Below are 14,473 nucleotides of genomic sequence, written 5' to 3' on the forward strand. Positions count from 1 at the left end.
AATCTTTCCTCTCTCAACTATATAAATCTTACCAAAAAATAATTTTAAAAGTCAAGGAAATTAGTAGTATCTTACATAAACTAGATATTATAGACATCTGGGGAGAATTGAATAAACAGCAATATTCTTTTTCTCTGCAGCACATGGCATGCTTACAAAAATTAATCATGTATAAAAACAGTTTAGTTAAATGCAGAAAAACAGAAATATTAAATTTGAGCACAATGAAATGAAAATTATATTTAATAAAGGACCATGGAAACACAGGTTAAAAATTAAATTGGAGACCATCCAGCCTAATCTTTTTTCTTCTTCTTCTTTTTTTTTTTAAATAACTTTTTATTGACAGAACCCATGCCAGGGTAATCTTTTACAACATTATCCCTTGCACTCACTTCTGTTCCAATTTTTCCTCTCCCTCCTTCCACCCCCTCCCCAGATGGCAAGCAGTCCTATACATGTTAAATAGGTTACAGTAGATCTTGGGTACAATATATGTGTGCAGAACCGAACAGTTCTCTTGTTGCACAGGAAGAATTGGATTTAGAAGGTATAAATAACCCGGGGAGAAAAACAAAAATGCAACCAGTTTACATTCATTTCCCAGTGTTCTTTCTTTGGGTGTAGCTGCTTCAGTCCATCCTTGATCAATTGAAACTAAGTTAGATCTCTTTGTCAAAGAAATCTACTTCCATCAGAATACATTCTCATACAGTATCATTGTTGAGGTATATAATGATCTCCTGGTTCTGCTCATTTCACTTAGCATCAGTTCATGTAAGTCTCGCCAATCCTCTCTGTATTCATCCTGCATCCAGCCTAATCTTAAACAATGAGTGAGTCAAAGAACAAATTATAGAAATGATAAATTATTTTATTAAAGACAATGATAATGAGACAATATATAAGAACTTATGGGATACATCAGAAGCAGTAATCAGAGGAAAATTTATATCTCCAAATTCCCCCATTATTGTAAAATAAAGAACAGATCAGTGAGTTGGATATACAATTAAAAAAAAACAGAAAAATTAAAAATCTCTAATTACACAGCAAAATCCTGAAAATTAAAGATGAGATTAATAAAACTGAATGTAAGAAAAACATTGAATTAATAAATAAAGCTAGAAGTTGCTTTTATGAAAAAAAATTTGACTAATTTCATTTAAAGAAAAAAATCATATCACTAGTATCAAAAATGAAAAGGGTAGATATGCCACTAATGAAGATTAAATTAAAACAATTTTATATTTAAATATGCCAATAACAATTTAAGTGAAATGGAAAAATGCTCACAAAAACATAAACTACCCAGATTAACAGAAGAGGAAATGGAATATCTAAAATAAACATGTTTTAGAAAAAAAAAAATTTGAACAAGCTATAAACAAGCTTCCTAAGAAAAAATTATCAGTTTCAGATGGATTTGCAAGTGAATTCTACCAAACATTTAAAGGTTAACTCATTTCAAAATTGAATAAATTATTTAGAATAAGAGGCAAAGGGGTCCTTTCAAATGCCTTTTATGAAACAGGTATGGTGCTGCTACTTAAACCAGGAAGAGCAACAAAAGAGAAAGAAAATCACAGACCAGTTTCACTAATGAACCATGCAAAAATCCTAAATAAAATAATTAGCTAGGAGACTACATACATAATATATCATAAAAATTATGCATTATGATCAAGAAGTATTTATACCAGGAAAGCAAGTGCTGGTTCAATATAAGGAAAACACTTAGCATAATTGATTATATCAATAGTAAAAGTAACAAAAATCACATGATTATATCAGTAAATGCAGAAAAGGATTTTGATAAATTTATTCCTTTTAAACACATTTGAAAGCAAAGGTATAAATTGATTTTTTTTTTTAAATGATAAGAAACATCTACCTAAAAAGCAAGCTTTTTATGTAACAGGAATAAACCACAAGCTTTCCTATTAAGATCTAGAGTGAAGTAAGGATGCCCAATATCACCATTGTTGTTTGATATTCTATTACAAATTCTAACAAGAGAAGAAAAAAGAAATTAAAGGAATCAGAATGGGCAGTGAGGTAATAAAACTGTCTCTTTTTACAGGTAACTCAATGGTATATTTGAGAAATTCTAGAGATTTAACTAATTCAAATACATTGTTGGTGGAACTGTGAATTGATACAAATATTTTGGAGAGAAAACTAATAATATGCCCAAAATATTATAGAACTGTGTATACTCTTTGACCCAGTAATATTTCTATTAGGTCTGTTTCCCAAAGTAATCCATTCTAAAATATTTATAGGAATTCTCTTTGTGGTGGCAAAGAACAGGAAATTGAAGGGGGATGCCTGTTAATTGGGGGAATGGTTGAATAAGTTGTGATAGTGATTGTGTAGAATACTGCTGTGCTATAAGAAATAATGACCAGATTGATTTTAAGAAAATATGGAAAGATTTTTATAAAATAATGAAGGATGAAATGAGCAGAAACAAGAGAACATTGTATACAATACCTGCAGTATTCTTTGAAGAATATATGAGTAACTAAGCTCTTTTGACCTATATAAACATTCAAATCCACTACAAAGGACTTAATGAAGGGACATTCTTTTTCCTCCAGAGAATAGGTAGGTAGATAGAAATGTGTGTTATATAGTTTCACATATTTATCTATGTCAAATGTTAGCCTTCTCTAGTGCAGGGGTAGGAAGGGAAAAGGGGAAATGGCTTGTAACTTAAATGTAACAAAAAAAAAAAAGAAAAAAAATCCAAAAGAATATAGCAAATCAAGTTCATGTTTCACTCCTTCTTCCTTAAAAGTAATTCTCCAGCTATTTTGTAAAATTGGATTAAAAAACAAAACAAAACAAAATAATATGCTTTGAAGGCATACTATCACAGCAAAAAAAAAAAAAAAAAAAAATGCTGGAATCAAGACTTGGTGTTCAAATCCAGCTCCAATATTCGTTCTTTGTGACCTCACAGAAGTCTTGTAGTTTTTCTCTAGGCCTTATTTTATAGTAGATAACTTTTAATGATCCTTTCTTGGTTTGAAATTTATTACCATGTGCATGTAAAAATATAAGTGTTTGAATAAAGAAAAATTAAATCCATCTATCTCCTCCCCAGAAAGAAGATTTAAGCACATACCTTTAGAAATTGAATTGTGAATTTTAACTAATATGGTATAGATTGGGGGGGACCTCAGGGCAGTTAAAAATTAGCAAAACTATTTTTATGTTTCTATTGCTCTATGTTTATCTTCATCCTCATTCAGTATTCCCAGATAGTGTGTATTCATAATTCCAAGCTTTAAATCATGACATAGTAGAAAGAATGGTGAACTTGGAATTACAGGATCTGAATTTGAATCATTACTCTGCCATTAAAAATTGTGTGATTCTAGACAAGTCACATAATTCCTTTGGGCTTCATGTTCCTCATCTGTAAAATGAGTCTTGGATTAGATCTAAGATCTCCCCCAGACCAAGATCTTTTAACCTACGATGCTTAATATTTAACTTTTAAAATATTCTGTGACAGTCATAATACCCACAGTGCTGAAGTTATGCCTCTTCACTGCTTCATATGACATTTTTCTGCTTAAATCATGACGCCATACTTTTTACCAAAATTTCTGTATCATAAAAAATTTAGAATAATTGAGATTGTAATATCTCAAAAGATATTTTTTAAAAAATGCTATTTTGTCTTTAAGTTGCTGATGAAGATGGCAGAAATTAAAGTTAACTTTGTGATTTTATCTTTCATTGATCTCAAAGAAAAAGAACAGAAGGACCTGGTTATCATGAATCATTGTACAATGCCCTGCAGTCTTTAAGAGACAAAGAATTCTCTACATTCTATGGAACCCTTAAATATGCCAGGTATGGAAGGAAAAAATTTTTGAAGAAAAAAATACACATGTATATATATGTGTGTGTGTGTGTTTGTATATAGTACTCTAATTTTTTGATCAGTCAGCAAAATTTATGAAGCATCTACCATATTCCAGATACTCTCCTAAGCCCTGGGATTATAAATACGAACTATGAAACTGCTCCCATCCTAAGGACTGTATTTATTATCAGCAAAGCTGGCTAGGTGTGTGTTTGTGTGTGTGTGTGTGGTGCGAGTGTACAAATAATCACCATCACAAGGTAGTTAAATACCAGTTGGGAAGGAACTATTCATTTGAATAGTTCACGGAAGTATTCCTATGGAAAATTGAAATTTGGCTTTAAGGAAGTAATGGATTCTTTGAAAATTTTGTAAAGAGAATATATTTCAAGAATGAAGTACTGGCTAATGCAAAGCCCTGGATACAGGTTTATTATGAGTTAATTAATTAGTTAATGAGTTAACAGAGTGAATACTATGCAGTGAATAGAGCATCTGGCCTGGAGTTTTTAGGATCTGAGTACAAAACAAGCCTCACTTACTAGCTGTGTGACCCTGGGCAAGTCACTTAACTCCTATTTGCCTCAGTTCCTTATCTGTTAGAAAAAAAAGATGGAGAAGAAAATGGCAAACCACTCCAGTATTTCAACCAAGAAAACACTATAAACAAACTCCTTTGGTTCATGTACTGAATGACTGCATGACTGAACAGCATATCTTAGATTTCTTGGTAACTGTAGAAATACAAATGATTGAGATAACTAAAAATTAATTTAGCAAAGAATAAAAAGATAAAAGTTTAACTGCATATGCTTTATCATAAATATATTTTATATCTTATTGTGCATAATTTTTTCTTTATTTGCAGTACTAAGTTATTGTTAATACATAGGATATTTTGATTTTATTACAATGATAGGTTATCTAGGCATGGTCAAAGGCTATTGTAGCAGATCTTTAAAAGTCAGTTTGAAATTTTGGTTTAGTTAGTCACCTTCTTCATTCTTAAATTTCTTTCTTCTGTTACTAGACTGAAAGAGGTGGAAGAATTGTGTAAAGGCAGCCTTGAGTCTGTATACTCACTCTACCCTGCTCTCAGCAGATTACAGGCTATTGGAGAGTTAGAAAATATAGGAAAACTTTTTTCCAGGTATGTCTATGATTAATTTACTTGCTTTTAAATGTTAAAACATAAACCTCATAATATCCTACATCTGTCAGTGCTTTGAAAAAATATTAACTACTTCAAGACCAATTACACAGGTTTATACTATTTCTTTAATCAATTAACCAGACACCCCAGGATGTTTTACAAATTAATCTTGCATATTATTTGAGTTTTTCCAAGTAAAAATTCATGTTTTTATAACTTCCATTAATATTCAGATTATGTCTCATTTACTTACCACCTAACTGACGTTGGATAATTTATATAGTCTCACTGGGCCTCAATTTCCTCAACTATAAAATGAAAGGATTGGAATAGGTTATATCTGAATTATTTTTATCTTTTAGAACTATAATCCCCTACTACTTGGGAAGCAGATTTCCTGTGATTCCCCTCTTATTCCAACTCTTATTCAGCATCCTTTGAAAATAATGTTCTATGTTTATAGGGCATTTTAATTTACATTACAATATTATATTAGTTCATCTTCCTGACAGCCCTATAAAAAAGGCAAGGAATATTTTGTATGGTATAGTGGGGAAAATACTATATTCACTCTAAGTATCTATAATAGTTCCATCTCTGCTTCTTGCTAACTCTTGAGCCTTGAGTAACTTAACCTCTGTATTAATCTATAAACTGAGGAGATTGAAACAGATTCCAGACAACATAACATAATAATGAATTTTGCAAAATTTATTCTCTAAACGTGAGCTTTATTATAGATAAGAAAACTGAGAAGAGTGCTTAAATGATTTATTGAAGTCACATAGCTGATAAGTAATGATACTAGAATTTAGCATACAGTGTACTTTGTTTCTCAAGTGAATAAATTGGGTATTTCTTTTATAGTAAATTGTGGATAGGGTTGATAAAATGGACTTCTAGAAAAATTTAGAAATTACAAGGTAAGGGTTAATATGAGTGAATATTAGACCTAGGTCACAGACATGATTTCATGTAGTTTGCTTTTAGAAGAGGAAGAAAATAGTTGAAGAGTTAGATTGTTCATAGCACCTCCTTTCAAAAATAAGATGCTAAAGTTGCACTTAAATTGTACAGGTTAAGGTTGTTTTGGGATTAGCAAAAAATGCCTAGAGTAGGTATAATTTCTGTTTTTTCTCACCTAGAGAAAATAGGGTAGGATGGAAATGTACTCAGTCTTAACTAGTAAGATCTTTTAAAGTTCACTTTCTCAGAGGTACAGAGATTTATCTTTATAATGAGGAATAACCTAGCCTAAGAAAATTGATTAAATGGTGAAGAGCCGTAAAGAGACAAGGAGAAAGACAGAAATAATAGGGAATGTGAGGGAAAATTCTTTCTGTTCACTATCATCTTTGATGGCATAAAGCAAAAATACTTGTCTCCATGAATTTTTATCTGTCTTCCTTGTTAAATTTAGGTAATGTTTAAAATCAAAATTAGAGGCTTATTTGTGTGAACAAAGCTTTTGCATTACTTCAGTTCAGTTCTTATTTCCATGTGATTGTTTTTGTTTTCCCTTATACTTCATTATTGATATGAATTATAAAACTCTATGCTTTCAGATCCATCACTGATAGAGAACTCACTGAGGTATATGGGAAGTGGCAGAGACAGTCTCAGCTTCTCAAAGATAGTGATTTTGGTTTTCAAGAGCCTATCATGGCATTGCGTACAGTCATTCTAGAGACCCTAATGAAAAAAGAAACTGAGGATTCACAAAGGGAAGGTATTAAGAATATTCTCATAAAGCACCTTGTAGAACTATCTGTTTTGGCCCGGACTGCCAGAAACACACAGGTAATAAAAACTTAAAACTATTTCAAGCAACTCATAGGACTGGTCTTTTAATAGTTATAAAACTAATGATATTAGAGAGAAATAATGTTTATAGGAGAGAAAGAGTAACAGTAAAATTTATACTCAGATATCACTGTTGTTATTTCAGCTTCCTGAAAGGGCAATGTTTCAAATCAAACAGTATACTTCAGCAAGATGTGGAATCTCTGAATGGCAGCTGGAGGAAGCTCAAGTGTTCTGGGCTAAAAAGGAACAGAGTCTTGCCCTAAGTATTCTAAAACAAATGATCAAGAAGTTAGATGAAAATTTTTCTCAGGTTTGTACCTTTTTTAATTGACTGACTTTTGACATTGAAAAATCTCATTGGTATTATCAGGCAACATGCTCCCTTATGATAAAGTTCTGAAATGATACATATATTATCTTACCCTATTATAATGTAAACAATTCATCCTTGTTTTGTCTCTTAGAATTCTTTGCTCATATTTTTATTTTTATGTTTCTCTTGCTTTATTTGTTTGTATCTTAAAATTTCTATTCAGCTTTTGTCTTCTTATCAAGAATGCTTGGAAGTCTTCTATTTCATTAAAGGTTTATTTTTTTCCCCTTGTAGGATTCTACCCTTTTTTTTTTTTTTTTTAAACTGGGCAAGTTAATTTTGATTGATCAGAGTATATTCTTTGCCTTCTGGAATATCATATTCCAAGCTTTCTGTTCTTTTATAGTAGTGACTGCCATATCTTCTAAGATCCTGACTATAGCACTTTGGTCCTTGAATTCTTTCTGAGTTTTTGTATTTTTCCCCTATATTATGGAAGCTTTAGTTATTGAATTTGATCTTCCTCAGAGTTTACATTTAGGGGCTTCTTTCAGGAGTTAACCTGTGAATTCTGTTTCTACTTTTGTCTTCTAGTTCAAAGAACTAGCAGGCAAAATTTTGGCAGTTTTCTTTTGTGATTTTTTGAAATATGATGTCTATTTTTTTTTTTTTCATGGATTTCAGGTGGTCCAGTGATTCTTAAATTTATTTTTCCTTCATCTGTCTTCCAGGTCATTTTTTTTAATCTATGAGATATCTTATATGTCTATTTTTGCTTGGTTTTTTATTTTTCAGTCTTTTAACTTTGTTTTAATATTTCTTGTTATCTCATGGAGTAATTATCTTCTGTTTGGGTTCATCGTAATTTTCAAATAGTTTGTTGTAACATGGTAAGGTTTTGTACCTCTTAATCTAAGCTGTTAATGATCAATTCTTTCTGCCATAGCTCCCAAGCTGCATTTTTCTTTGAAGTAGTCTTTGTGTAGATGTTTTGTAGCCATTCTCTTTTGGGTTTCTGTATTGAGGATCCTTGTCATTTTTTATGGAAGGGTTTAATAGCTTTTTATGGAGGGATTCTTTTTCCCTTGCTCTTTCTTCTCTGTATGATTTAATATTAGGATCAGATTTTCTGAATTTCTGCAAGGCATATTTTTTCTGGTCCTGTTTTGTGGCCTTTGGGGTACTTCAGCTGCTTTCTTGGAGTATTGAAAAGGAGTAGCATTCTAAGATCTCAGGGATATTTAAGGCCTAAAGTCTAATCCAGAATGAAATGATCTTCTGGTTTGAACTCTGCAAGTTTCTGTCCTTGGTTTGGAGGTGAGCAGCACAATTATTGCCTTTCCTCTGTTTCAAACTCCAGCAAACTTCTTTGAACCTAAACACTGTCATCCAATTTGCAAAGTTCTGCAGGTTCAGGTTGACAGAATTGCAGGCTTTCTTGGGTATGGGTTTCCTGTGCTTACTATTCTGAGAACTACTTTTGAGATCCTGCTCTACTTCCTGGAGTCAGAGCCACAGAACTATAACTCACTTTTGACCTTGTTTATCTCAATATACAAATCAAGGCCTGAGATTACTTTTGGCCCTGGACTGGCATCCACTGATCTATGTTGTATCCAGTGACAGATGCCAGCTGTCTCTTCTTGTCCTGGTGCATGTCTTCAAGCAAGGGTCTTATTCAGTCCACTCTTGGATGATCCAAGCAGCCATTCCTGGTTAGACTCTTCCTAATAACTGCCTATTCAAATATCTCTCTGTGCTAATCTGCACTAAAAGATGACTCATAGTTTTTTTTCCTGAATTTCCTTATCAAAACTTGGTCTCAGGTTTATTATTCTAGGATTTTGTGAAGTAGTTGTTGGGGAAAACTTGACTACTATTTCTTCCTAGTTTTCTAATCTTGTCTGGGTCTTCTGCCTGATCTTACATTATTCTTAGTCATGTTTGCAGATAAAATTGTCTATTTCCCATTCTCTATTCTTGTCCTCATTTTCTATATTGGCTTTTATTTCAGTGTCTCCTGATCTTGAACTGCCTTCTGTCCTCCTCTCTGTCCTTTTTTTTTTTTTTTTTTTTTAACTTAATAGCCTTTTATTTACAGGTTATATGTATGGGTAACTTTACAGCATTGACAACTGCCAAACCTCTTGTTCCAATTTTTCCCCTCTTACCCCTCACCCCCTCCCCCAGATGGCAGGATGATCAGTAGATGTTAAATATATTAAAATATAAATTAGATACACAATAAGTATTCATGACCAAACTGTTATTTTGCTGTACAAATAGAATCAGACTCTGAAATATTGTACGATTAGCTTGTGAAGGAAATAAAAAATTCAGGTGGGCAAAAATATAGGGATTGGGAATTCAATGTAATGGTTTTTAGTCATCTCCCAGAGTTCTTTCGCTGGGCGTAGCTGGTTCAGTTCATTACTGCTCCATTGGAAATGATTTGGTTGATCTTGTTGCTGAAGATGGCCAGGTCCATCAGAACTGGTCATCATCTAGTATTGTTGTTGAAGTATATAATGATCTCTTGGCCCTGCTCGTTTCACTCAGCATTAGTTCATGTAAGTCTCTCCAGGCCTTTCTGAAATCATCCTGTTGGTCATTTCTTACAGAACAATAATATTCCATAATATTCATATACCACAATTTATTCAGCCATTCTCCAAGTGATGGGCATCCACTCAGTTTCCAGTTTCTGGCCACTACGAAGAGGGCTGCCACAAACATCCGTGCACATACAGATCCCTTTCCCTTCTTTATGATCTCTTTGGGATATAAGCCTAATAGTAATACTTCTGGATCAAAGGGTATGCACAGTTTGATAACTTTTTGAGCATAGTTCCAAATTGCTCTCCAGAATGGTTGGATGTATTCACAATTCCACCAACAATGTATTAATGTCCCTGTTTTCCCACATCCCTTCCAACATTCCACATTATCTTTCTCTGTCATTCTAGCCAATCTGACAGGTATGTAGTGGTATCTCAGAGTTGTCTTAATTTGCATTTCTCTCATTAATAATGACTTGAAGCATCTTTTCATATGGTTAGAAATAGTTTCAATTTCTTCATCTGAGAATTATCTGTTCATATCTTTTTCTGTCCTATCTTTTTAAAGCTTAGCTCAGGTGAACCTGACTCGTAAAAATTTCCTTGATATCTCAGCCAAAAAAAAAAAAAAGATCTTTCTACTCCGTGCTCATACTATTTTGTGGCTGTCCTATGTACTTACTAAATTGTAATTGATTTTGTTTGTGCATGTTTTATTTCTCCTACTAATTATAAACTACTTGGTGGTAGAAATTATGGTATTCATCTGTATGTTTTCCATTGTGGCTGATGGTATCTAATAAAAATTTATTGAATTGAACCTGCGTTATGTAGGAATTCTTGACTAAGGTAGCATTTTTCTCATATTTATTATGGTGGTGAAGGAGAGTAATTTTGTAAGCCCATTATATTAGCATATTCTTGTGAATACATGCAGTAATTGACTTCATTTTCTAAAAATTTCCTTCCATTGTAAAGAATGACTCAAGCCTGAAACTGATATATGCAGAATGTTTGAGAGTTTGTGGAAACTGGTTGGCAGAAACTTGCTTAGAAAACCCCACAGTCATTATGCAGACATACCTAGAAAAGGTAAGAGTTTTAAAATAGTTTTTGATGAGAAAGGCTAATTTTCCCAAATGCTCTAGTTTTTGTCTCAATCCATTAGAGTTTTAGAACATATCTATATAATCTCTAATAAGTAGGGATTTTATTAGTAGGAACACATTTTCAGAATTATTGAGGTTAAATTTGCAGCCTTTAGAATCTATACCTGCATATTTTTCAATCCTTTCCATCTAGGTAATTTCCTAGTAACCTTCCCCACTTATTATCTGTAAAGTAGTAGTGAGTGAGAAAGTTATTTACTTTTTCTTATTCACCCATGATAACCTGCTAAGTTTGGAGACCTAAAAATTTTAGATCCCATCCAAGCTTTTGCCTTTTCATTTCATCCAATCTGCAAGGTATTGCAGATTTTTGAAACACAATATCAGAAGTCCCACAGTAACTTTTTGTTTTATACATTTCACAGTACATGTATTTTTAGAATTTATAGTTTTTGTATAGTTTTAATTAATAACTACTTTGCTAATTCTATACATTCAAATAAAGTATCTTATATCTTTATTCCCAGAAAGACCAGAAATACTGTGGTTTTTAATATTAAGGTAGAATAATGTGAAGAAAAACATAGTAGACTTGGGAGTTAAGAACTCTGGTATAAGTCCCATTTTGGACATTATTGGATAATATATAGGAAGTCATTTAATTTCTTTTAACTTTGATTTCCTGTAAAATAAAGTAAAGATTATTTCCACCTCATGGAATTTCTGAGGAGGAAATCAACCTTCTATAGAGCTGCATAAAATGTGCTGTATTCTCTATAGTTTAGAACATTTATCTAATATGCTGATCGCCTTGATTTACTTTTTTTTATTAAATATATCAGTTTTTGTATGTATATTTGTAGATGTTAATTGGTATTTCTTTTAGGCAGTGGAAATTGCTGGCAGTTTTGATGGAGAGTGTAGTGATAAACTGAGGAGTGGAAAGATGAAGGCTTTCCTATCATTGGCACGTTTTTCAGATATTCAGTATCAAAGAATTGAAAACTATATGAAATCATCAGAATTTGAAAATAAACAAGCTCTGCTGAATAAGGCTAAACAGGAAGTGGGCCTTCTTAGGGAACACAAAGTCCAGACAAACAGGTAATAATTGAATGAAAAGGAACACAACAGGTAATTAATGTTTGGATAGTTTTATGTTCACCAGACTGTGGAGCAAGAATATATTTGTGCAAGACATGAATTTAGTTTTCTTTGGGATTTTTTGTTTTCAAAAAGCAATGTGCTATATTGGAAAAGATCATTGTAGGTAAAAGAGCTGGTTTAAATCTCAGCTCTGTTACTCTTAAATCTTTGACCATTGTCCCCTCATTTTCTTTAATAAAATGAAGAGTTTGGGCAACATGACTTCTTTTAGCTCTGATATCTGATAACCCTCATTCTGGTACTGGAATTTGTTTTAGTGAAATGACTTATCATGATTATTCTTTAATTTAGAAGATTAGATTTCTGATGTCTGAGGGGTTCCATTATAAATACATTTTGCAGTCTGAGTGCTATTTATGGTAGGCTATGATTTGTTTTATGACTGAAAAATCTAAAGAAGAAAACACAAATAAGTTATATTAATGTAATCAATATCTTCACTTATTTATGCCCTATCTTCAGTTGAAGAAATACATAATTAAGGAAACTAGATAGCTTGGTCAGACCATCTTTTTTTTGCCTCTTATTACCCAGGGTAGTAAAGTGTTTAAGATGTTGAATTCTCACCATTAATATTCCACATAATACATTTTTGATTTCCATTTTTATTGATAGTTTATGACTTTTATAGTTCATCTGTTCATTCTACAAATTACATTCAGTACCTATTCTCCAAAGAATTTTGTTCTTGTCTGTAGGGAATGTACATTGTTGTAGATAAGTTACAAGCCTGGCCTTTCTGGAGCCTAGATCTTAGTAAAGGATAAGCTATAATCTCAGGTAATTGTGATGTGATGGTAAGAGGTATAGTTCATGGGTCTCTTGCCTGGGCTTGAATGCACTTTTGCTGTGTAAACTGACTGGAGAAGTCTCTTCTCTCTGGGTCTCAATTTTCTTATTTGTAAAATGAGGGAGTTAGAGGATTCTTAAAGTCTCTTCCACCTCTCTGGCCTGATAAATCCATTAGCCCATTGTGATTTTATAAATGTAGTTGATTTGTTATTTTTACTTTAATTCTTCAATATTAGATATACAGTGAAGGTTCAGAGAGAGCTAGAGCTGGATGAATGTGCAATCCGTGCATTGAGAGAAGATCGCAAACGCTTCTTGTGTAAAGCAGTTGAGAATTATATCAGCTGTTTGCTTAGTGGAGAAGAACATGATATGTGGATATTTCGACTTTGTTCTCTTTGGCTCGAAAACTCTGCAGTTTCTGGAGTCAATAGCATGATGAAGGTAAGTTGTCTTTTCCAGCTTTAAGACAGAAGATTGGAAAATAAGGTAAGTTGAGTATAAATTTATTTTCTGAATAATTTAACAGACTATCTTCTACCTAGTAGGGACTTAATTTAGATCTTGGTAATGGTGTGATTTTATGTAGAAATGAGAGAATTCTATGTCCTATTCCCTGTTCTCCTAATCCCCATTTCCATGCCCACAGAAAGATTGTTCTCTTCTGTGGCCTTGGAAGATGTATTTTCCTTAAAGAACTAAAATAGAAAAATCAGTTGTGATTATCCTTGAAAATCAATCTGAAGGTAGCAGTTCTTAAGTTTTTGTTGAAAAATCTCTTCACTTTTAGTGAAAATTTCCATTTACTAAATTTAAAATGTATAATCAAAAAGTCTGAAAATAAATGAGAAATTTTCATGAAATAAAAGTATAATTGGATTCAGGATAGACCCAGATTCATAATTTCTCGTTTTTGATAAAGTAATCCTATTTTTCTTAGAATAGCCCCATTATATTCTATGACTGCTTTTTCTGTAGGCTTCCTTTGATCCACATATAATTTCAATGCCAAAAATCCTGCTGATTCTTAATAGATTTTAATTTATGACTTTATGTTCTACTTGCCTAGACCTTCGTTGTCAAAGGACTTGGAAGACAAGTGGCAAAGGAAAGGAGTCAAATTACTGTTAACTACTAAATTGTCTACATTGTGAATATTATTATTCACATTGCAAATATATGTTAAATATAAAATGTTACATATGTATAAGATATGTACATATCTTATGTATCACATATATATGTATGTATGTAATGTTTAAAACATTTTGAATGTCTTTAGAACAATCTGTGTTGGAATATTATAGGATTTTTTTTAAATTGACAATTTCTGATTTCTTTTCAAAACAGAAAGATGGAGTGAAGATTCCCTCATACAAGTTTCTGCCTCTTATGTACCAGCTGGCTGCTAGAATGGGAACCAAAATGATGGGAGGCCTAGGATTTCATGAAGTTCTGAATAATGTAATGAGACTTAATACCCGAAGTCAAAAACATATTCTTTCTTATCATATCACCTTGATAGAGAATAAATAACTTTCTTTATACTGCATTAGAGGCTTTTTTTCAATGTGGCCAAACTAGCTACATATTATATCTTCAAGAAAAGAGAAAGTACAATGTGTTCAGCCTTATAATATTTTTTTTTATAAGGGTGGAAACTAGATCTATTGGTTTTTTCCTATGCCTTTG

The 14,473-nt window shown here is 32.2% G+C and overlaps 1 protein-coding gene across 3 annotated transcripts in view; it reads left to right on the forward strand.

Annotated features, from left to right (window-relative positions):
* The window catches only part of ATM (ATM serine/threonine kinase), a 116,071-nt gene that overhangs the window by 82,097 nt on the left and 19,501 nt on the right, over positions 1-14,473 (forward strand). For all 3 annotated transcript variants that reach the window (XM_012545048.3, XM_023499472.2, XM_023499473.2), the window contains exons 44-51: positions 3,766-3,870; positions 4,914-5,033; positions 6,602-6,836; positions 6,985-7,152; positions 10,692-10,805; positions 11,709-11,926; positions 13,018-13,225; positions 14,132-14,245. In XM_012545048.3, coding sequence (XP_012400502.1) covers positions 3,766-3,870; positions 4,914-5,033; positions 6,602-6,836; positions 6,985-7,152; positions 10,692-10,805; positions 11,709-11,926; positions 13,018-13,225; positions 14,132-14,245 — 1,282 coding nt within the window. The remainder of the gene's footprint in view (positions 1-3,765; positions 3,871-4,913; positions 5,034-6,601; positions 6,837-6,984; positions 7,153-10,691; positions 10,806-11,708; positions 11,927-13,017; positions 13,226-14,131; positions 14,246-14,473) is intronic.

This window comes from Sarcophilus harrisii, chromosome 3 (genome assembly GCF_902635505.1).
Source record: "Sarcophilus harrisii chromosome 3, mSarHar1.11, whole genome shotgun sequence".
NCBI lineage: Eukaryota > Metazoa > Chordata > Mammalia > Dasyuromorphia > Dasyuridae > Sarcophilus > Sarcophilus harrisii.